The 25203-nt window shown below is 42.2% G+C and overlaps 1 protein-coding gene across 1 annotated transcript in view; it reads right to left on the reverse strand.

Annotated features, from left to right (window-relative positions):
• Positions 1 to 13866: 13866 nt before the first annotated feature.
• Positions 13867 to 25203, reverse strand: part of arsj (arylsulfatase family, member J) — a 32547-nt gene continuing 21210 nt past the window's right edge. The window contains exon 2 of the mRNA XM_085152685.1: positions 13867 to 19841. Coding sequence (XP_085008811.1) covers positions 18452 to 19841 — 1390 coding nt within the window. The 3' untranslated portion in view covers positions 13867 to 18451. The remainder of the gene's footprint in view (positions 19842 to 25203) is intronic.

The following is a 25203-nucleotide window of genomic DNA, read 5'->3' on the forward strand; positions in this document are numbered from 1 at the left end:
TCCGAACCACCAAAGTAAAACCGAGCTCCAAACCAAACAGCCACGAATACAGGAAAGAATAAACTCATTAAAGCCTAGTAACAATCATTTTCACCATCCAATAAAATTTGCCCTAAGTTTCTTCAAGGTCAAAATAAAACAAAATAAACACAATCAAAAAACTTTTTTTTACTTCATAATACAAAACATTTAAACATATTTTACCAAATAATTACATTCATTCTAAACACGTACATACATAAAATATAATTTAATAAAAATAATTATAATCAAAATTATGTATTATGTATAATAAAATGGTTTTCAACAGGGGAAATAGCTTTCACCACAGTTAAGTTTTATTTGTATGGTGCCAAATCATAACATCGTGAAAGAATGTTACTCCAACTTAGTGGAGTTCGAATATCTGTTTCTTTCAGAAGATTCAGATCATGTGCCTGCCAGCTGCTTGTATGGATGGTAAGACAGAAAAAAATGTAATTTTTAAATGTAATTCTATCCATACCCCAGCTACAGCTGCATGCTGCTTTCATGTTCACTCTCTTTGACTTTGGAATTGTGGCAAGGATTGTGATTTAACCAGCAGGAGGTGAGTCCTGAATATGTCAAGATTTCTTAACCTCATCTGGAAAAATGTGTTTTCTGCAACACCGTCACTCCAGTGTATTTTTGTCCTGCCGGGGAGAGAGTGGACACTGAGATGTAACACAAATGACCCGTTTTTTGCGGGTCCTCTGCTATATTGGGAGGACATTACCACATGTTACACTAAAAGTGCAAACAGTGTTTTAACTGTCTACTTTCTGTCACAGTAAATTTTATCACGTGCAATAAAACATTGACATTGTCAATGTCAAAGTAAACTTTGTCATTCCTGCTATACACAGTACAGTATATAGAGAGACGAGACGATGAGGCTCCAGTTACGTTCAGTGCTAAAGAACAACAACAAATACAGTAAGAGCAAGAACAAGAATAGAATTGTATACACTTTGAGTCAAAGGAGCTTGCAAAGAAAAGCGTCTGGACTTCTTTAAGTTACTTGAAGACTGAGAACCTTCACAGACATATACACTTTGAGGTGTTTTTTAAAATTTTAAAATTTACAATCATGATTTAAAGTGGCTTTGAAGTGTTTCAGAAAGCCAACATAGCAGCTTTACAGTTTACAATGTGAGTGATTTCAAGTGACCTTGACTGAGATAAAGTAAAGTGACCAGCATGAGCAGGATTCCTGAGAGTGGGATTGTCTATAGAGCAGCATCTATATTTACAAGGGTAGTTGTATGTGGTGTGCATAGAGTCTGTTAGTGGTTTGTATGGTTGTGTGTAGAGAGGAGGAGTGGGGGAGCCGGTAGTGAGTTCAGGAGTCTGATGGCTTGCGGGAAAAAGCTATCTCCAATGCTGCGATAGCGTCTGCTGGATGGGAGGAGGGAAAAAGTCCGTGTGAGGGGTCAAGGACTATGCAGGAGGCCTTGCTGATGCAGCGCCTGTGGAAGATGCCCTGTAGCCGAGGGAGAGATGTAGGGTGAAATGTAAATGGCCTCAGCCGGCAACATACGCCCTGGTGAAATGTAGTTGGCCTCAGTAGCTGTTGTAGCCCTGTTGTAATGTGGACGGCATAAACGAGCAGCAGAGGCCCTGGTGTGGTGAAAATGGCCTCACGGGAAGCACAGGCCCTGGTGTAATGTGTATGGCCTCAGCCAACAACACTGGCCCTGGTGAAATGTGGATGGTAGAAGCCGGCATCACAGTCCCTGGTGTAATGTGGATGGCCTCAGCCAGCACCAAAGGCCCTTGTGTAATGTGGATGGCCTCAGCCAGCAGCACAGGCCCTGGTGTGGTGAAGTTGCCCTCACAGGGAGCACTGGCCGTGGTGAAATGTGGATGGTATCAAAAACTAGCAGAGGCTCTTGTGTATTGTGGATGGTGTTACGGATTCAAATATTGGGGATGGATACAAGAGGAAAACCAAAAATAACCATACTGGCCGGGTCAAGTCAAACGATGATTTAATGAATACACGCGTGGGAGATGGACACCATACAGCAGACAGCATCAAATCTCAAAATGGTGGAGCCTTGATCAAACTCTTATAGCCTCTAGTGGCCCCCACCTAATCATAAAAGCCTAAACATTCACATTCTTTCTCACACAGCGCCTAAGCTACAACCTTGGCTCCCTGTTTATCTGCTACTGCTGAGATGGGGCAGTATGCTCTGTTCTCTTCTACACAGACAAATAAGGCGATGACTTTCTGTGAACAATATTTTCTTATAACTCAGCAGTATAATGCATCATAAAACAATATCATTCATTCACAATAAATCAGCAGTCTAATGTAATGTAGATCAGTTTACCAAATGTAATTGTTATCACCTTCTTCTAATTCAGGAGAATAATGCAAACTAAAACTACATATTAATTCACAATCTTTAATTAGGGCTCTAACATGGCATACAATAATATTATAATCCGACAATTCCCCCTGATGAGCTCTTTAGACTTAAAGAGCTCACTTACACCCTGCAATCCAGTGTTGCCGGGTTCATTTCTTCTTACTCCTGAGGCCCTTTGTCCCCCTGTTGGGTGAACCATATGCGAGCTGACCTCTGTGTTTGCGCAGTTCAGATGCAAGAAAAACTTTTATTACAACAACAATAGTAGGTACAGATGATACTCCCATCACCCCCCAGTTCTCCCACAGCTTTATTTCGGTGCTACCTTATACCCTCCAAACGTACTCAGACTAGAACCTCTGTCCGAGGAGCTTTTAGCCTTTATTTTATTGCTATAGGCACCAGTGTCTTCCAGTCGGGTGATCCTCTGCTCTTGTTTCTTCAACCTCAGGGGTTAGACAAGTCGTTGCACAGATCAGGGGATTATTCTGCCCCGATTTCAAACAATGATCTGTGTATTCTGGGGTCACTGCTGTGTTCCCCAGAAAAAGGAACAGGAACGTGTTCCCCTTATGACCAAGAGCCTCTCGAACGTCGTTGGTCTGGTGTTCCTGGATTTCCTTCAACCCCTTCATGGTTATTGCTGTGTTTATGGGATCCATCCTTTTGAGGTGACTAGCTGGAGCCCAAAATGCCATGACACTTGAACCCAGTTGATGTTTCAGCAGTCACCGTGTCTGTCTCTGCTGCGAAGGATCCTCGTATATCTGTGACCTCGTCTGGTGTCTGTTCCTTTCTCTGTAAGAGACAGAAAACCAAAACACCTCTCTTCCTAGCTCTAACAATCTAATGTTGCTGTCTACTGATCTTTTGGTGGTTCAGAATTGGTTTAGAACATTCAGAATGTCCCAAGGACTTATCCTAATTTAGTGTATGTGTGTGTAAGCGTGTTTGCATTTAGCCCGCTGGACTGGCATTTCCTACACTTTATCAGTCCGGACTATCGCCGAACGAAGCTTATGATCTTCAAAAGACCGAGTGCCAACTCATTATAAGCACATTTGCAAGGTATGTATAAAAATGATTAAAACCACTCATTCTAATAAAAGACATCAAAAACAAATCAGCCATTTCTAATTCTAACATGTGTCAATTCAACGGAGCTAGAAAATTAAAAGAAAAGGTTAGTGACCTCATATCTTAGAAAGTATCAGACTTTCTCCTATCCAGTGTCGTTGCTCCAATCTTGTTATCCTGTGTTACGGAATGAAATCAATTTAATTGTCATGTTAGATCTGTTCAACTCCTGGCTCCGCCCAGAGCCTGCATCTTCACAATTGTCTACAAACAAAACCTGTATTATTATGAACTTCACTTCAACATGAACTTGTTGACTACTTTTGACACCTGTAAATAGAAGATTAACATGGGGTTATAACAATCACTGTAATACAAATATTAATGTAATGTCAATAGCTTCAATAAATGTTTAATGCAATGCTTGTTATATGATTCTGAGGTAACAATAATGCTGATGCTACAATAACAGTAAAACACCCCCTTTTTATCCCTTTTATAAACTTCACACATAAACGTTTATAAATGCCTCTTTTCAATTTTATTTCCCCCTGTTTTTCCCTTACTGACCACAGCAGGGGCATCTATGTTTTAATTCAGCCATGAATCCAGCTCACCTGATTCATCACTGAGCCACACCGGCACTGGCATCTGACAGGGTGGTGCTGCATATTCTTCCTTTAATGTCACTATTTTCAATCTGCTAATTAGAGTGTTTAAACATGAAGTAGACTGCGTCCACTACAAGTCAATACAACTGTGAATGTGGCCAATTATCAATCTATTACCAATCAATACCAAACGAAAGCTTTTATTTTATGCATGCTTTTAGTCAACCACTCACCCAGAGAATCTTCAACCCCAGAAAATTCCTTCTCCTCATTTAATGAGCCTGTCCTCCTTCCATGCCCTGGTAACTGGTCCATCCAGAGCCATATCATCTTGGAATATACATACAACAAGCCAAACCACACCTTGGTCACACCAACCCTTTTCTGCCCTGAAGATGTCCAACGCCATCTTAGTCTGGACTGTCAAAGGTGACTTTAACGCTGACTTTTCCGACAATCCATTTTATAACATTTCCTGGTCAGATTAGCCAATCTCTGCACACTGGAATAAACATAATCAACATGATCAACATTTTTTCCTACGTGTTATTTCACCATCTTATTGATTCCAACGCTCCATCCTTATGTGGTTTGCTACATTATGTTTATCTAGAACTCCACTCTGTCTCACATCTCAGCACATGCCCCTGTCGGTTCTATCTTACTTTTCTAAATTATTGACTATTTCAATGGAGAACCTAAATGACGTGGACCAGTGTTTGTCATTACATATCTCTATTTTGAATGTGACAAGTCTATCATTCCCCTGTTATTCATAGACATCAATAGACGTTTTTTTTGCTTTTTTTTTCTATCAAAATTAATGGGCTTTTTACAGTGGCCTGCTATGGTTAATAATAACATGTTCAGTCATGAGTGAAATCAAAGCTTCTCTTCACTTTAGCATTTAACATTCCCAACAATATAATGTGATACATTAATCGAAACACAGCTAATAAAACACAATTTTCTTGATGCAAACATCAGTAACTCAAAATTAGCAACCAAAGGGTTAAGTCTGCAGTTCACACTCATGTGAAGCTACAGCCTCCCCCTTTAGTCTCTGTCATCCTTCTACTCCTGCAAAAACAAACCAAAGCAAGACAAAACATCCACCCTTCTTTTACAGGCTGGGTGAATTGTTTGTGGACATTTACTAATCCTAAAGTCGGTACCGTTTTTGTCTCAGTATCAAGTCAGTTAAAACTTTTAGTCGTCAGTCCATGACAGTCCAGTCACATGCATACATTCACACACATTCATACCAGATATTGCTGATAATGGAGTCTCACACGCAACCTATTCGAGCCTCCATCACCAGCAAGATGACGTCATCATTTTAAAGGAAAAACAGTTCCTTGTTTTTTGACTGGATTGACTCGCTGCAATCCTTTTAGGCTCAAGACTTCTCATGTGATCAATGTCCCATATAAGTGAATTTCTCTAATTATGGTGAAGATGGCCTCACAGGGAGCACTGGCCCTGATGAAATGTGGATGGCATCAGCAAGTAACACAGGCTCTGTTTAAATGTAGTTGGTCTCAGCCAGCACCACAGGCCCTGGTGAAATGTAGAAGGCCTTAGCCAGCAACACAAGCCCTTTTGTGGTGAAGATGTTCTCACAGGGAGCCGGGGCCCTGGTGAAATGTGGATGGCCTCAGCCAGCAACAAAGGCCCTGGTGTGGTGTTGATGGCCTCACAGGGAGAACTGGCCCTGATGAAATGTGGATGGCATCAGCAAGTAGCACAGGCCCTTGTGTATTGTGGATGGCATCAGCCAGCAACACAGGCCCTGGTGAAATGTGTATGGCCTCAACCAGAAGCACAGGCCCTGGCGTGGTGAAGATGGCCTCACAGGGAGCACTGGCCCTGATGAAATGTGGATGGCATCAGCAAGTAACACAGGCCTTTTTTTGTGGATGGCATCAGCCAGTAACACAGGCTCTGTTTAAATGTAGTTGGTCTCAGCCAGCACCACAGGCCCTGGTGAAATGTAGAAGGCCTTAGCCAGTAGCACAGGCCCTGTTGTAATGTGGATGGCCTCATCTAACAACACTGGCCCTGGTGAAATATGGATGGTATTGGTCAGCACCACACACCGTGGTGTAATGTGGATAGCATCAACGAGCAGCACAAGCCCTGGTGTGGTGAAGATGGCCTCCCAGGAAGCTATGGCCTGGTTTAATGTGAATCGTAAAATCCAGCATCACAGGCCCTGGTGTAATGTGGATGGCCTCAGCCACCAACACAGGCCCTGGGGAAATGTAGTTGGCCTCAGCCATGAACACAGGCCCTTTTGAAATCTAGTTGGCCCAATCCAGAAGCACAGGCACTGGTGTTGTGAAGATGGCCTCACAGGAAGCACTGGCCCTGGTGTAATGTGGATGGCTTAAGAGGGCAGCACAGCCCTTGGTGAAATGTAGTTTGCCTCGGCCAGAAGCACAGGACCTGGTGTGGTGGAGATGGCCTCACAAGAAGCACTGGCCCTGGTATAATGTGGATGGCCGAGGCAAACAACAATGGCCCTGGTGAAATGTGGATGGCCTCAGCCAACACCACTGGCCCTGGTGTTGTGAAGATGGCCTCAAAGCGAGCACTGGCCCTGATGAAATGTAGTTGGTCTAAACCAGAAACACAGGGCCTGGTGAAATGTGGATGGCATCAGCCAGCAACACAGGCCCTGGTGAAATGTAGATGGCCTTAGCCAACAAGATGAAAACTAGTTATTCACAAAATGAAAACCTATACTTTGTTTCGGGCGAGTTCCCCATTCAAATGCATGTAATCGTAAGAAACGCACTGTCTTGACGAAATAAAGCGTTTTTGTACAATTTCATATAAGTAGCTTGTGTAGATACAGAAATTATTTTATTGCTGCCATATAACCTGCATCATTATAATTGCATTAATAACATTCTTTACAGCATTATTCCATTTAATAATATTTCTCACAGTATTGATATTGTATTGAAGATGTTCATTTAAGGATCCTTTTATTATGTTAACTTTTATTACAGGTACGGCCAGGAGTATTTCGTAAACGTTGCATATTTCTGCTTATTTCGAGTTGATGTTCGGTTCATTAAAGGTTTAAAGCTTCACTGGCGTGACTGTCCAGGTGATCCATGGTGTGGGAAACTAGAACATAGAAGGATGATTGCATACATGCTTACAATACACATAAAATCTAGGAAAGTGTCAGGCCTGAGGCCTTAACTCATTTAGCTTCCAATGGCATTTTAGTCTACTTGGTAACAGATGACCGGAGTCGACAACCAGCCCTCAGAGACCTTGAAGGCTTGAAGTTATTACCTTGTTTGGAAGGTGTTATAGAAAAGAGAAGTTCTATGTATGTTTATAGCCATCTAAGATGTACCATTTACTGTAACTGACGTCTTTAACCTATTTTTACGCCATGGCGGGGCATGTACCTCACTGCTTTATAAGTGTTCTCAACATGTATTTTTGTCAGAAGACATATGCTGATGTTTTCTCCTGGCTGTTAATAAACTCATCGTTTGATTGCACCTTTCTGGGGCCTCCGTGGTTTGTGACACTGCTCTACATTGATTGATTTCACGACAATCTGTAACATTTGATAGCAGACTCAGACACACATATTTATGGTTTTATCTTATAGAATTCAAAATCCCAGTGCTGGGAAAACAGGTTTTAAAGCTGTCTGAGCTAAGATTTTAAAGTTATTCACAAGATGAAAAGTTTTTTTTCGTGCGAGAAAAGCACGAAAAGCCGTGGTGTAATGTTGATGGAATCAGCCAGCAACGCAGGCCCTGGTGAAATGTGGATGGCATAGGCCAGTAGCACAGGCCTTTGTGTATTTGGATGGGATTGGTCAGAACCACACACCTTGGTGTAATTTGGATGGCGTCAACGAGCAGCACAAACCCTTGTGTGGTGAAGATGGCCTCCCAGGAAGCAATGGCCTAGATGTAATGGGGATGGTAAAAGCCAGCATCACAGGCCCTGGTGTGGTGATGATGACCTCACAGGAAACACTAGCTCTGGTGTGATGTGGATGGCCAAAGCCAACAACAATGGCCCTGGTGAAATGTGGATGGTATTGGCAAGCATCAAAAGCCCTGGTGTAATGTGGATGGCCTCAGGATACACCACTGGCCCTGCTGTAATGTGCATGGCATCAACAAGTAACACCGGCAATGGTGAAATGTAGTTGGCCTAAACTAGAAACATATGGCTTGGTGAAATGTAGATGGTATCAGCAAGCAGAACAGGCCCTGGTGTGGTGAAGATGGCCTCACAGGCAGAACTGACCCTGCTGCAATATGGATGGCATCAGCCAGTAGCAAAGGCCCTTGTGTATTGTGGATCGTATCAGCCAGCAAGCCCTGGTGAAATTTGGATGGTATCAACGTAATGTGAATGGCATTAGCCAGCACCACAGACCCTGGTCTGGTGAAGATGGCCTCAGCCAGAAGGAAAGGCCGTGGTGAAATGTGGATGGCATTTTCAACTAACAGAGGACCTTGTGTATTTTGGATGGCAACAGCCAGCAACACCGGCCCTGGATTAAATGTAGTTGGCCTCAGCCAGCACCACAGGTCTTGGTGAAATGTAAATGGCCTTAGCCAGCAACTTACGCCCTGGTGAAATGTGGATGGTATCGGCAAGCACCAAGAGTCCTAGTGAAATGTGGATGGCATCAGAAAGCAGCACAGATCCTGATCTGGTGGAGATGGCCTCAGCCATAAAGCAAAGGTCCTTGTGTGGTGAAGATGGTCTCACAGGGAGCACTGGCCGTGGTGAAATTGTGATGGCATCACCCAGCAACACAGGCCCTGCTGTAATGTGGATGGCATCAGCCAGCAACACAGACTCTGGTGAAATATAGATGGCCTCAGACAGCAGCACAGGCCCTGGTGTCCTGAAAATGGCCTCACAGGGAGCACAGGACCTGGTGTCGTGAAGATGGCCTCACAGGGAGCACAGGCCCTGGTGCAATGTGAATGGCCTGAGCCAGCAAAGCATGCCCTGGTATGGTGAAGATGGCCTCATAGGGAGCACTGGCCCTGGTGTAATGTGGATATGGTATCAGCCAGCAACGCAGGCCCTGGTGTGGTGAAGATGGCCTCATAGGGAGCACAGGCCCTGGTGCAATGTGGATGGCATCAGAAAGCAGCACAGACCCTGGTGTCGTGAAAATGGCCTCACAGGGAGCACCGGCCCTGGTGCAATGTGAATGGCCTCAGCCAGCAAAGCATGCCCTGGTATGGTGAAGATGGCCTCATAGAGAGCACTGGCCCTGGTGTAATTTGGATATGGTATCAGCCAGCAACGCAGGCCCTGGTGAAATGTGGATGGCATCAGAAAGCAGCACAGACCCTGGTCTGGTGAAGATGGCCTCAGCCATAAAGCAAAGGCCCTTGTGTGGTGAAGATGGTCTCACATGGAGCACTGGCCGTGGTGAAATTGTGATGGCATCACCCAGCAACACAGGCCCTGCTATAATGTGGATGGCATCAGCCAGCAAAGCATGCCCTGGCGTGGTGAAGATGGCCTCATACGGAGCACTGGCCCTGGTGTAATGTGGATTGCATCAGCCAGTAGCACAGGCCCTTGCGTATTGTGGATGGCATCAACGAGTAGCACCGGCTCTGGTGAAATGTGGATGGCCTCAGACAGCAGCACAGGCCCTGGTGTCGTGACAATGGCCTCACAGGGAGTACAGGCCGTGGTGAAATTGTGATGGCATCAGCCAGCAACAAGGGCCCTGCTGTAATGTGGATGGTATCAGCCATCAACGCAGGCCCTGGTGAAATGTGGATTGCCTCAGCTGATAACACTGGCCCTGGTGCAATGTGAATGGCCTCAGCCAGCAAAGCATGTCCTGGTGTGGTGAAGATGGTCTCACAGGGAGCACTGGCTGTGGTGAAATTGTGATGGCATCACCCAGTAACACAGACTCTGGTGAAATATAGATGGCCTCAGACAGCAACGCAGGCCCTGCTGTAATGTCGATTGCCTCAGCTGACAACACTGGCCCTGGTGTAATATGGATGGCATCAGAAAGCAGCACAGACCCTGGTCTGGTGAAGATGGCCTCAGCCAGCAAAGCATGCCCTGGTGTGGTGAAGATGGTCTCACAGGGACAGTGTTGGGAAGGTTACTTTTAAAATGTATTCCATTACAGAATACAGAATACATGCCCCAAAATGTATTCTGTAACGTATACAGAATTCCGTTACGTTACTCTCATTGAGTAACGTAACGGAATACTTTGGATTACTTAATATATGATAATGCTGTTTACAACTACATGAATGTACTATTGCTGTGTGATTTATTACTGTTACGGAAGGTCCGCGGCTCCGAACCGTAGTAAAGGGACCTCTGGCTAATACGGTGGGTTCTGTGTCGGGCTCGTAGCCGAAAAATAGCTTTACTTTGTTGTCTGGGTCAACTTTGCTAGCGAGAGACAGAGAGAGGCGTTGAAAGGCTGCTCCAACGGAACTTATTGTTTCAGAGGAAAACACGAACACAGCATACAGTCGAGTCTTAATAGCTTACTTACAACTGGGCTCGTCAGGCACTCTTCTTGGCTGCAGTGGTTATTATTATATTTACATGCTTCCAGCTCCCGTTTTTGCTCGATGACAGCTCGTACTTTTCCTTTTTCTCCCTCCCTCGCTCACAGACACATAACGTGTATGACAGTCCATTCTCCCTGCAGCACGGACTACACTGCCTATGATGCTACATTCTTTAGAGCTATACCTGTAGCATTCTGCCTGTTAGCTTAGCACAACAACAACAAAAAGGCCTCTCTCACCCAGGAAACACGCAGAGAGAGAGCGGCACCCTGTAACCATGGCAACCGTAACGCTGCCGCCTGGAACAACAGAACGTAGCTGTCAAACAAAACCCAAACAGGCCTGACCCGCCACAATATGAAACAGGGAAGTACCGCCGTGTAATCCATTTATTTCAACAAAGTAACTGTATTCTAAATACCACCTTTTTAAACGGTAACTGTAACGGAATACAGTTACTCATATTTTGTATTTTAAATACGTAACGGCGGTACATGTATTCCGTTACTCCCCAACACTGCACAGGGAGCACTGGCCGTGGTGAAATTGTGATGCATCAGCCAGCAACACAGGCCCTGGTGTGGTGAAGATGGCCTCATAGGGAGCACTGGCCCTGGTGTAATGTGGATATGGTATCAGCCAGGGGCGATTCTAGAATCAGAGCTTTCTGGGTGCTGAGCACCCAGAGAGCTGCCCAGCCAGGCAAGATAAACCTGTCTCTGTCAGTCCTTGCATTTAAACCCCTCTTCCTCCCTGTCCTCATCGTCTGTTGTATTCATCTCCATTATCAGTCATCATAATTTTACCATCTCTGTGTAAGTCTGCAAATTTCTTTATTAAATCATAAGATTCTTAAATTCATCAAGTCTCTCTGTGCCTGGGTCCTCGTCACAAAACATGACATCACTGTTTTGTACATTTTAACACAATTGAATCCCCACATTTGTGAAAGAAAGGCAAAACACTTTTTTGAAAAGTCTGTAACAAAACCATCAAACCTGATCAAGATTATTTAAATGCTGCTAAAGAAAAATGGATTGGAATAAAAAAAAATATATCCTAACCTTAATTACTGGGTGAGAATAATGAATGATGCTCATAATGAGTAAGAAGTAAACTGAGTGGATTTTTTGGACAGAGATTCACTTTTAATGTGTATGTATAATATAATACAGATACATAAAAAACACTCCCGAAACAGAATAAATTGTTACAAATAAATGATTACATAATATTAATAAAAACTATAAAAATGGAGGCAACTTTGCCTGTGGTAGAATGTATACAATGTGTACAATGTATGCAGATACTAATTTTCCTAATTTAATAATACTAATTTTCTGTTGTAAGATTTATGAGTTTCATGCTTTCATAGTGGTACTTAGGAGAGCTTGACATTTTATCAGGTGGTACACACTGTAAAAAGTTTGAGAAACACTGAGAAGTGTATGTGTGCTTTTGGAAAACATTTAAAGCTGCTGTACAGAATCTTTGAAATAAGCTTAAAACATTTTTAGAATATAAACAGAGCATCTGCTTCTCTTTACAGCTCCTCACTCCACCAGGGCTGTTTGGCACTTTCTGATAGTGTGCAAATGTGATGTACGTACTGCGGCAGTCATACAGACAACTGGACGGTCCAAATCAAGTTAAGTCAATCAGTCAAGTTAATCACAAGATGAAAACTTATAATTTTTTTTTGTGCGAGAAAAGCACTGGCCCTGGTGTAATGTGGATGGTATCAGCCAGCAACGCAGACCCTGGTGAAATGCAGTTGGCCTCAGCCAGTAACACGGGTTCTGTTGTAATGTGGATGGCCTCATCTAACAACACTGTCCCTGGTGAAATATGGATGGCCTTAGCTAACACCACTGGCTCTGGTGAAATGTGCATGATATCGGCGCATGTAACAGTGAGAAACGCACTAACGTGGTGAAATAAAGCGTTTTTAATCAACTTCATAGAGATAGCTGTAACATTTGATAGAAGACTCAGACAAACATATTTATGGCTTTCACTTATAGAATTCAGCATCTCCATGCTGGGAAAAAAGGTTTTGCAGCTGTTTGAGCTAAGATGTTCAAGTTATTCACAAATGAAAACCTATACTTTGTGTCGGGCGAAAACTCCATTCAAATGCATTTAATAGCGAGAAACGAACTAACGTGGTGAAATAAAGCGTTTTTCATCAACTTCATAGAGATAGCTGTAACATTTGATAGAAGACTCAGACACACATAAATATGGCTTTGCCTTATATAATTCTGCATCTTCGTGATGGGGAAAAGGTTTTACAGCTGTTTGAGCTAAGATGTTCAAGTTATTCACAAATGAAAACCTATACTTTGTGTCGGGCGAGAACTCCATTCAAATGCATTTAATAGCGAGAAACGAACTAACGTGGTGAAATAAAGCGTTTTTCATCAATTTCATAGAGATAGCTGTAACATTTGATAGAAGACTCAGACACACATAAATATGGCTAAGCCTTATTGAATTCAGCATCTCCATGCTGGGGAAAAAGGTTTTGCACGTGTTTGAGCTAAGATGTTCAAGTTATTCACAAATGAAAACCTATACTTTGTGTCGGGCGAGAACTCCATTCAAATGCATGTACCAGTTAGAAACGCACTAACGTGGTGAAATAAAGCGTTTTTCAACTTTATGGCTAAGCCTTATAGAATTCAGCATTTCCATGCTGGGGAAAAAGGTTTTGCAGCTGTTTGAGCTAAGATGTTCAAGTTATTCACAAATGAAAACCTATACTTTGTGTCGGGCGAAAACTCCATTCAAATGCATGTAATAGCGAGAAACGCACTAACGTGGTGAAATAAAGCGTTTTTCATCAACTTCATAGAGATAGCTGTAACGTTTGATAGAAGACTCAGACACACATAAATATGGCTAAGCCTTATAGAATTCAGCATCTTCGTGCTGGGGAAATAGGTTTTGCAGCTTTTTGAGCTAAGATGTTCAAGTTATTCACAAATGAAAACCTATACTTTGTGTCGGGCGAGAACTCCATTCAAATGCATGTAATAGCGAGAAACGCACTAACGTGGTGAAATAAAGCGTCTTTCAACTTTATGGCTAAGCCTTATATTAACAAAATAGTTTAAAAAGTCATTACAATCAGATTTAGTATAGACTGGTACATGAGGAATATCAGGAGAGACAATGTTTTTAATTGTATCAAACAATACTATGGGATTTTTCTTTTTTGAAGCTATTAGATTAGCAAAATATTCAGTTCTGGCATTTTTTATCATGTCGTTAAGTGAGAAAATTGATTCCTTGAGATGTACCCTATGGACCTCAAGCTTGGAAGCCTTTCATAAACGTTCCAATTTGCGACAATATCTCCTAAAATTTCGAATATTTTCATTTATCCAAGGACAGAAATTTGAAGAATGGACAACATTTAGTTTCAGAGGTGCCACCGTATATAAAATAGATTTACATTGATTGTTAAAAGACAAAATAAGTGAATCCATATCATTTTGAGCCATGCGAGGGACAAACATGGCAGAAAACCTTCTAGTAGCATCCTGGTTTATAATCCGCCTTTGGATCATCAATTTAGGAGGTGAAGGATCCACGTAAAATGACAAATTAAAGAATATGCAAATATGGTCACTCACATGGACATCTTCCACACATACATCATGTATATTTAAACCCAGGGAGAAAACAAGATCAAGAGTGTGGCCCTTTGTATGTGTGGGGCCAGAAACATGCTGCTTAAAGTTAAAAGACTCAGTGATAGTGATGAGCTCAGCAGCAGTGTTACAGGAAGCGTCATCAATATGAAGGTTTAAGTCTCCCAATATTACAACCTTCTCCAGTTTAATGATCGAAATCAGAAGGTCGTTAAATTCAGTTAGAAAGACCCCAGCAGGTCCAGGAGGTCGATAGATTAAAATACAGTAAAAGGTTTTCAGAGAACCGACCTTCATCATCTGTGACTCAAATGAAGAAAAGAAGTCCGAGGTCATCAGTTTGCATATGAGTCTGTCCTGGTAAACAGCAGCAAGTCCTCCATCACATCCTAAAAGACGCGGAGTTCCAATGACAGAACAGCCAGACGGGCAGATTTCATTCAAGTGGACATAATCCTTATTTTGCTGCCACGTCTCAGTCAGACACATAAAATCTAGAGACTTTTTAATAAAAAGATCATTTAGAATAAATGATTTGTCCGTTATAGAGCGAACGTTTAGCAGGGCGAACCGAATTGATGACGGTTTATCTGCGGAATCTACAGCTGACTGCAGCAGTACTTGAATTAAACACCTGTGCAAACCTGTGGACCTGCCGGGCAGGGCGGCGACTCCAGAGTTGGGAAAAACCTTGATCAATGAGCAGATGTAGCTGTCACCAGCAAAATGGAAAATGGATGACGGACACAGAGTGAGCAAACTGCTTTCGAGCCATGGGGCTCTGGTCCCAGGCGCCGTAACATCCCCAGCAAACGACAGGAGAGGAACTGGTCGCAGGCACCGAGAGTCACCCCACAGCCAAGCAGCTAGCCTCCGGTACCTCCGGTAAAGAGAGAGCAGATTTCTCCTGTTTTGGCTTCCCTTCATTGGCTTCCTGTTAAATCCAGAATTGAATTCAAAATCCTGCTCCTAACATACAAGGTCTTAAATAATCAGGCCCCATCTTATCTTAATGACCTTGTAGTACCATATCACCCTATTAGAGCACTTCAGCTCTGCAGGCCTACTTGTTGTTCCTAGAGTATTTAAAAGTAGAATGGGAGGGAGAGCCTTCAGTTTTCAGGCCCCTCTTCTGTGGAACCAGCTTCCAGTTTGGATTCGGGAGACAGACACTATCTCTACTTTTAAGATTAGGCTTAAAACTTTCCTTTTTGCTAAAGCATATAGTTAGAGCTGGACCAGGTGACCCTGAATCCTCCCTTAGTTATGCTGCAATAGACGTAGGCTGCCGGGGATTCCCATGATGCGCTGAGTTTTTCCTTTCCAGTCACCTTTCTCACTCACTATGTATTAATAGACTTCTCTGCATTGAATCATATCTGTTATTAACCTCTGTCTCTCTTCCACAGCATGTCTTTTATCCTGTCTTCCTTCTCTCACCCCAACCGGTCGCAGCAGATAGCCGCCCCTCCCTGAGCCTAGTTCTGCTGGAGGTTTCTTCCTGTTAAAAGGGAGTTTTTCCTTCCCACTGTCGCCAAAGTGCTTGCTCATAGGGGGTCATATGATTGTTGGGTTTTTCTCTGTATCTATGAAGCGCCTTGAGGCGACTTTTATTGTGATTTGGCGCTATATAAATAAAATTGAATTGAATTGAATTGAATTGCCCCATCTCAGCAAGAGCAGATAAACAGGGTCGTTGCTTAGGCGCTGTGTGAGAGAAAGAATGTGAATGTTTAGGCTTTTATGATTAGGTGGGGGCCACTAGAGGCTATAAGAGTTTGATCAAGGCTCCACCATTTTGAGATCTGATGCTGTCTGCTGTATGGTGTCCATCTCCCACGCGTGTGTTCATTAAATCATCGTTTGACTTGACCCGGCCGGACCAGTGTTGTTATTTTGGTTTTCCTCCTGTATCCATCCCCAATATTTGAATCCGTAACACTGGTTTATCCTCATGTAAGACAAGCACAGTAACTCTTTGCTTTATTTTTAGCAACCTCTAAAACCACATTCTTTAGCTACTCTTTTTTCAGAGTTATTTGGGTGTCTAAGTGAAAACATGGGGTAGTGGCAACAAGATTGTTCATAAATTTTGTGTTAATCCTGATTCTTTTGGTTAACAGCTGCTTGATATCTGTCTTCTTTTTCATTACATTCATTCATTTCATGTCTTTGGGAATGTAAGCCTGGCTGCATCATAGTATTTCACATGTAGCTCTTGGCAGCCGGGTGGTCAGCTAGCTCCAGTTGGCTACACATAATTCAGCTAATTTGAACCTCAATCAAGCATACGAGAACCTAAACTATGTGTTTCACACAGTGCCATGACTGAAAGGAAACCATCACAATAAGGCAAAATTGCCTGCCACACTTCAGCCAGATCAAAGCTTTTTGGTTTTGCCATCCATAAGGTTTATTTTCTCCTATCATTCCCAATGAGCACTAATGGGCATTTTTAAAGTGAGATAGCAGCTTGATGTATTGCCTTATAGGTTAGTTACAGCTCTTTTTCCCATAAAGCAGGATGCTAATGCCCATAAGTGAAAGCAAATGTGAATTCCAAGAGAATCCAGGGTTTAAGTGTTCCCATGGCCCACAGGAGGGGAAATTTTGCAGAGAAAATAAGAATCTGATTTTCTATACTCTCAGCTGTAGCTCGAGATACTCGAGATGCCATCACCTGCGTTTTATGGTGAGAAATAAATTTGAGCTTAGCCAGGTAAATTCTGTTCCCATGGGTACAATCTGCCTGTAGACATAAATGACTGTGAATGAGCTGAGGAAAAACAGTATCATAAACTGAAACTGACCTCACTTTCTTCACATTTATGGGGATTAAGAATCAAAAGAACCATGCTCATATCAGCATAAGCTGTGTACACAAATGCTGCTGTAAAAATTGAGTCAGTCTGAGGTCATAAGTTGGCGCTTGCAGAGAGAGGGGGATGTGCAAAGCAACCTGGCAGCCTTTCTTGGGGGAAGCCCTATTTTGATCCCTCAGATTGTACCAGATCCATGCATCTGGTTAACAGAGGATCTTCTAGGACGTGGTGTACTTCGAGGTCATTTTTTGTTATTAAAATAGCTAAGTGGCTCATAAAAGTTTGATCAATCATATACTGGCAAAGCTTGCAATCAGCTCAAGTCAGTCGTAAGACTTCCAACTGTTTCCATGGGTGCCAAGCAACAGATGTTTAAGAAAAATATTGCTGCAAAGGTTGTATGTATGTGTGTTCACTTCATATAAATAGCTGCATTCTTCGTTTTTCTTCGATCCCAACTTCTTGTACAGTACACTCTAAGTGATGAGGGAGAGATTTTCTAAGGACTGCAAGAAAGCAATTCACTTTTTACTCACCTGTAAAAGCCAAAATTACTGTATTTTCCATAAATAACTATACCCAGAAGCTGCCTTTCAGTTTCTAAACATGAAAAACATACACAAGGTTTTCAAATTACAAAAGTAGTTGTTAGCAGAATAAACAAAATCAGGATATAGTAAAATACAAGTAAAACAGAACTTGAAATGTTGTGTCTAGGGCTTTTATTTTGTTTATTTGTCTCACATTCAGTTTGGTTTGTGCTCAACCAGATATCATCTAAGAATAAGGGAACAAACGCTATTATCTTAAAGTTCACACTGGCTATGCTTATAAAAAACAACACACATCTACTTGCACATCTGTTTCCACAGTACCTTAGTGCTACAATCAACAACACAATAGAACTATGTTTTATTTTATTTGTCTGTCACCAAATATATATGGCAACTGTCTAGTGAAATTTGTTTTCTACTCTAAGTGAAACGTCAATCTATAAGAAAAATCTGACAACAGGTCAAGCATGCAACAGAATCTAGAAAAATAAACATTCTTTAAATGTCCTTGTCACTTACATGAGGTCTTAGTTTTGTCTGGGCATAGCAGTAGTGTTCGAACAACTGATCTTTTAATTGTTCTCTCGAGGAACTCTGAAAATGTCCATCTGCATTTTGTTCATACAGTATTTTCTGGAGTCAAGTTAAAACTACCTGGAATTAGAATGTCTGACAGCACAATCCTGAAAGAGGAAGCATTCATCCCTGAGCAAATATAACTTAAGGCATTCACAAATGTGGTATGTAATGTGCTATTCTTCTACTCTCTTCTCGACTTTGTGTTCTTTGATTTTTTTTCCCATCTTTTTTTACCGAGATGGTTGGTGAATAAGTTATTATACATCTCATCCTCTTCCTGCTGCTCCCTCATGTCTTTGTGCCAGGGTCCCCACACCCCACCATTGTACTGAGGATTAGAACGCAGGTCTTTAGTTGGGTAGCACACCGGCACAGCAGTCTTGTTGTACTGAGCTAGCCGCATTAGCATCTTCTTTACTATATGCGGGTAGCGCTGAGACAAGTCCACTCTCTCATAGGGGTCCGCTGTAATGTTGAACAGCCAGATGGACTTACCTCGGTCCCAGCGGACACGTTCATTATGCAAGCGAGTGGTTAGCCGCTGATTCAAAAAAGTTTGTGGGGGCACCCAGTCACTGTAACCAGGCACACCTGTTAGTAGCTTCCAGTGGCCAACTCGGAGTGCAGCCTGAATAGCTGTGTTCCATAGGCCGTACCCAGCCTTCCACGATCCATTTTTGGCTTTGATGTAAATTGGGTCAATATTATGGAGAATGTCATGACGAGGTGATGGGCGGCCTTCACTAATAGTTTCCCAGACGTCATACCCATCCAGATTCAGATCTTCATCCAAAGTTCCCTCACCTAGGGTTACCAGTGTGGGGAACCAGTCAGTAATATGAATCAAAGATCGACATTTTGTTCCTTTGTTCATTAACAAGGGACTGTGAACAAAGCCCACTGCCCTGATCCCCCCTTCCCAGTATGTGGCCTTACTGCCCCTCAAGGGCCAGTTACTTCCTCCTGCTAAAGGCTGGCCCCCATTGTCAGAAGAGTACACTATAACTGTGTTGTCATAATAACCATAGTGCTTTAGTGCTAATGTGAGGTTATGAATGGCTTCATCCAGGCAGGAAACCATGGCAGCATATTTACGACGGTACGGGTTTGGAATGCCCTTGTATCGCTCGAGGTAGCGAGCAGGAACTTGCAGTGGGGAATGAACCGCCTGGTAAGCCAAGTACAGAAACAAAGGTTGCTTACGAGGGTTGTGATTTGCTAAAATACTGACAGCCTTTTGTGTAAACATCACAGTAGAGTACAAGCCGCGGTCCTGTTCCCAAGCTGCTTCTTCCCCTTCATACAGATCATAGCCACACATGCTAGGGCCTTGGCATTTGTAATGACTGTAGTAGTCCCCACTTCCTAGCAGGGAGCCAAAGAACGTGTCAAAGCCACGCTGGGTAGGAAGGCATCCACGTTTGTAGAAGCCCAGGTGCCACTTCCCTACCATGTGGGTGGAGTAGCCTGCGTTCTTTAGCTTCTGGGGCAGAGTGATATTTTCCAGGGGTAGGCAGTTGGGCTGAGCAGCTCGGATGACAGAATGCTGAAGGCCTGTGTGGATCTGATATCTAAAGGAAAAAAGAGATAAACTGTCATATATTAACCACAGTAGCCCTACACACCCCAATAGGGTGACTTTTCACAGAGAGGATCTCTGTACTGAAAATTTTACACGAATATGTTATTATCCAAAGCAGAAGAGGGCTTATAGGCCTGCAAGGGCAGGGTAATGTTGAGAAGTCCAGTGAAAAGAAGTTGATGGGTAATGGGAGGCAAAAATAACAAACCAAAGACCAGACAGTAAACTATGATTTGTAGCAAAGGGTAACCTGCAGCCAACTTGGCAGCAGGTCACCCTGTACTTCATCTGATAAATGAAGAATAGATACTATACTGTGCATTGAGGACTTTTGATATGAAATGCAAATATAAACTCCTAATTTTGGTGTGCAAGGGAATTCATTTTTTTAGATGGGTGATTTATTTGACTTTTAATGCTACTTTGCAAAAACTTAGACCTGCAGGAGTTTTATAGAATCGTTTATGAGTTCTAACTCAAAACACAGATTTTCCACATACAGAACTTCCAAGAATGTCCCAGTCATATGCCACTACACAATCAGTTACTCAACAATTGAAAACATCACCACGGAGGAGGCTTGACATAAGTTTTCAAAGTGACATAAACACTTTCTTTATACACTTAAAAAATAAGTGAAAACACAAAGTGTTATTGTAATATGTCCTATAAATTATTTTATCTGAATTCCCTTAGTATGCTACACTCCACCTTAAATGAAAGCAGTTTGGTTCATAATTGCTTGATGTCTCTTGAACAAAAATCACTTGCCAGCAAAGCTAAAATTCTAAACCTTGCCTATTAATGATGAACCTGGCAGTGTCAGACAATTGCACTGGCACGCAAATGCTGCTAGTGCAAGTATCATGCTATGTGTGTTGTAATAATAACAATTGCTGCTGCTTCATTCCAGTATAGTCCAGTATAGTTCAATAATGTACACTCAGCAGACAATGGCTTAAATAGCAATCACTTATTATTGCAATGTAGTTTCAGTAAGTTTGTACTTCTCTTCTCAGGTACATAAATAGCAGAGCTGTTGAATAGGTTCCCAGCTTCAAGTTCTTCAGAACCCCCACATCTCTAAGAATCTGTCCTGGTCAACTAACACCTCCAGCCTGGTCAAGAAGACCCATCGGTGCCTCTTCTTCTTGAGGAGATTGAAGAAGAACTACTGACATACTGGGTAATGTTTACCGCTGAGCAATAGAGAGCATTGAGAGCATGTCACAGTCTGGTATGGTAATTGCTCTGTCGCTGACCACAAAGCACTCCGGCAGGTGGTGAAAACTGCCTAACACATCACAGTGACTCCACTTCCCTGCCATTGAGAATGTCTACAAGAAGAGATGTCTATGCCGTGCACACATCATTCTCAGGGACTCTTCTCATCCTGCCAAAGAAGTCTTCCAGCTCCTCTCCTCTAGAAGGCGCTACAGGACCTCACAGACTAAAACCAGCAGGATTAGGAACAGCTTCTTCCCAACTGTTGTCACCCTACTGAACTCAGTCCCCCACTGAACCTTTCCATTCACACTCAACTTAACCCATCTACACTTCTCCTCCCCCCTATCCCTCCCAATGACCACAATCATGACTGTCATTTATTCTAATCATTCACCGTATGCTCACATTGGTTACTGCTATAGTTATAGTCTCTGTCATAGTGCGTACACTGTTCACTATTATAGTCTGTTCAGATCGCTAGGCTTCCACTACTGTAGATGTCTTGATGCATGCTCAATCATCCAGGTAAGTAAATCTCCAAAAGATTCTGTTCATTTGGCCGTAGCGTCACAATTAACCTTAACAAGCAACATGCAACTAACCATAACATGTCTTTAATATGTGAGGAACTGGAAGTGGATTTGAACCCAAGAGGTGACAGTACAAACCACTGCACTACTCTACCAGTCCAAGTGAATATTTGTAGCAAATTGATTGGGATGAAGGGATTTCTGGGATATGGTTGGACGAAAAAATGGTACTTCCCTGTAAGCATAAAATACCAGACCTTTTCGTATAAAAATGTACTTCTGGCTGGTTATAGCACAACTGGAACACAAACTATTACATGACCTACATGCAAAACTGGTGTGGTTCTAAAGAGAAATGTTAAATCAGATGTAAAATGAAAAACTGACTTTGTATCTAACACCATTTAACTTGTGACACAGTATTCTGTGTATTATGTAGAACTGCTTTTCAAATTTGTCTGATCTTTTCATTTTATCATTAAACAAAAAGTTGTGCATATTGCATTGCATATGGGTGTAACCTTTCAGCCATTTGATCATAAGCACAGAGCTTTCTAGGCTGAGCACATGTGTGATGAATTGATGGGATTATAGCTGTTATACAGTTTCATGGAGCCAACAGCTGAAGTAAATACTCTTCAGATGCTAAGGATTTTGCTTATGTGGAGAATATTTGTATGATTATTTCTCATACATCTCTGCTAACTTGTTCCTGGGAAATCCTAACCTACCTCATCACCAGTGTTTCAGTGCCAGCTGCAGCTGGCAGAATTATGCTTTTGGCCTTACACTGTGCTTTGCTAATTCAAAATGTGTTTTTGGCCCTTTTCCAAAACTACTGGGGATTGCAAATGCAGTCTTTATAACATAGAAAATATTTTTGACTCATATCCAAAGCTGGTTCCCATGACTTTTGAAATGTCGAACTTTACAGGATAATAGTAAGGCCCATATCTGAATCTGATGTTTCTAGGCATTGCAAGTCTTTGAGGTGGATTTAAAGCGAGACCATACCAGACCTTATCGTATAATATGGCAATGGGTAGACTTTCTTGTCAATTGGTGCTCTTGGCAGGTGAAGCACTGTAACTGTAACCCAGCTACATTCAGTGTTCAGCTGACTGCATAAGGTATGATTTATGCAACCACTGCCTTAAACAGTCCTTGTAATTTTTGTTATCTGTGACTTTTCAGATTTATTGCTTAAATGCCAGAATACAGTTACTTGCATTACTAAACAGAAAAAATAGTGGTTGAGTGTTATACTTTCTGACATCTCAGAGAAGTCCAGTGTACCAGTTTAAATTTGGGTATAAAATGTGAATTCATTTTGCTGCCTAATAAATAAATATACCACTGTACTTTGGATCTCTGGCGTCTTTTTCAAGTTCAAACAAGGTCAATATTTGTGTGTGTGTGTGTATATATATATCTATCTATCTATATCTATAGATAGATAGATAGATAGATAGATATATATATATATATATATATATATATATATATATATATATATATATATATAGGAGGTACACCAGAGAGATAAAAGGCAGGAGAATAAACCAGCTGTTCTCCACAGAACCAGCAAAGGTGTACTCTCAGTGGCAAGGGAACAATAATAAGAGAACAGCACCACCAAGGCTCGAGACGGAGCAATACTGGATGAGCATATGGGAGAAGGATGCAAGCCATAACAGCAATGCTCAGTGGCTAGTGGATCTGAGGGCAGACCATAGCAACCTCCAGTAACCATCACAGTGGCAGATATCCAAGAAAGGGTCTCCAGTATGAAGAGTTGGACAGCACCAGGGCCCGACATGGTTCACTCCTACTGGCTAAAGAACCTGACTGCACTCCACGAGTGTCTGGCAGCACAAATGAACCAGCTGCTAGTTAACAAGGGACACCCGGCATCACCAATGAGAAGTCAATTAAGCTTGGACAGTCAGAAAAAGACAAAAGAAGCTTGTTTACGCCATCTGTATTACATAATTAACTCACTGAAAAGCAATAACCTATAAACCTTGCTCTCAAAAGTCTTGTAATACTTTTCCACAAGCTAAAAATAATCATATTAGCATTGTTAAAAACTAACTGAGAACTTGGATCTAATACTCTAAATTATCTTCAATCTCTTTGAATTCTATTTAAATAAAGATTACTCTTCTCCTTCTGCCTTTTGAATCAGTCCCGATAGAACAAAAGAGAAAACTGGGCGATACAGCTTAGAAGGTGAAAATTAAGAACAAGAATGTTCAGCAACAATGTCAAATGTATTTAGACATATACATGTGCGTTAAGACTTGACCCTAAAGAGCCCCAAAGCAGCTCCTGCAGGTTTGATGGTGTTCACATACCAAAAGGTTACAGCCGTGTAATTGGCATGTCATGCTAAGAGCAGCCTGGGCTCGCTCCACAAATCAGTAAAACCAGCTTGAGGTCTTGATGGAAAATGCTACAGAGTGGAGGTAAAGACTTTCAAAGTATGTCTGTGTTGTTTCTTTTTGACATACATGAGGGTGAATACGATTTGACTTTATAGGTTTTGGAGCACCTGAAGGACATTTCTAGGTCTTTAGTGTTTATAAGGACTTAAGTAATGACTGCAGTAACTACTGCTCTCTTGAGACCAGCAGGGCATAAGCCGAGGATCTAAAGCTTTGGGGGCTGGCTCTTTTATCTAGCCTGGACTCAAGCCTCACATAGCCAGAAAAATATTTCCAGCAAAGAGTGGCTCACTTCCAGTTCTTATCATGTACAGACAGCTGTTGTATTTGCCCAGGAAAATGCAAGTTCTGCTTTCAAACACAGCTATAATCATGCTATCTCTCTGGTTTATTTACACAACCACTAAGCCAAAACGCCAGCAAATCATACACGTCATTAAACTTGAATCACAGAGCCCTGACAATCGCTAAGGTCCCACATGGCAAGTGAATTGGTGACTCCTTCAACCACTGAGGTTGAGGAGGTTCCCGGACAGAATAGCTGCCCAAACTGGGAGCTTTTCCTAGTGTTTCTGCACAACTTTCTCATCACACATGGCTCAAATAAGAAGCCTCAGCCTAATGATCTGCATTTAATCAAAGTCAGCCTCGAGTAGTTCATCTTACTTTGCTCTTCCTTATAGCAGCCTCTTTGTTAATTTCCTTGCTATCTCTGCAGTTCTATTGCTCCCTTGGCTTGGCTCTTATGTTGTGTATCTTAGATTACTCTTGGAACTAACATTACTGAGTCGTTCCATGCACTTGTACCATGCACTATCATAGATAACAGTCACATACTGAAAGTGTTAACTTGTGGCACTGACGATGTTTTAATATTGCCCATACGCTGTATTTTTGCTCCAGACCAGCCGATCCCCTGTTATCATTTAACTTCCTTTGTTTGATTAACTTGAGCAAAGCTGTGATGGCTGGCAGTCCCTTGGGCAGTTTTGGTGGATTAAAAACATTCTGTCAACCTTGGCAGAATGTTTTTAATCCAGCGATACTGCCCAAGGGACGGCACACTTTCTGTAGAAATGTGAACATTAAATCAATAAATGCACCCATCTTTCCCTAGAAACAACTCCGTTATCCTGCCCTTTTTACA

Source organism: Neolamprologus multifasciatus, chromosome 3 (assembly GCF_963576455.1).
Source record: "Neolamprologus multifasciatus chromosome 3, fNeoMul1.2, whole genome shotgun sequence".
In the NCBI taxonomy this organism is placed as follows: domain Eukaryota; kingdom Metazoa; phylum Chordata; class Actinopteri; order Cichliformes; family Cichlidae; genus Neolamprologus; species Neolamprologus multifasciatus.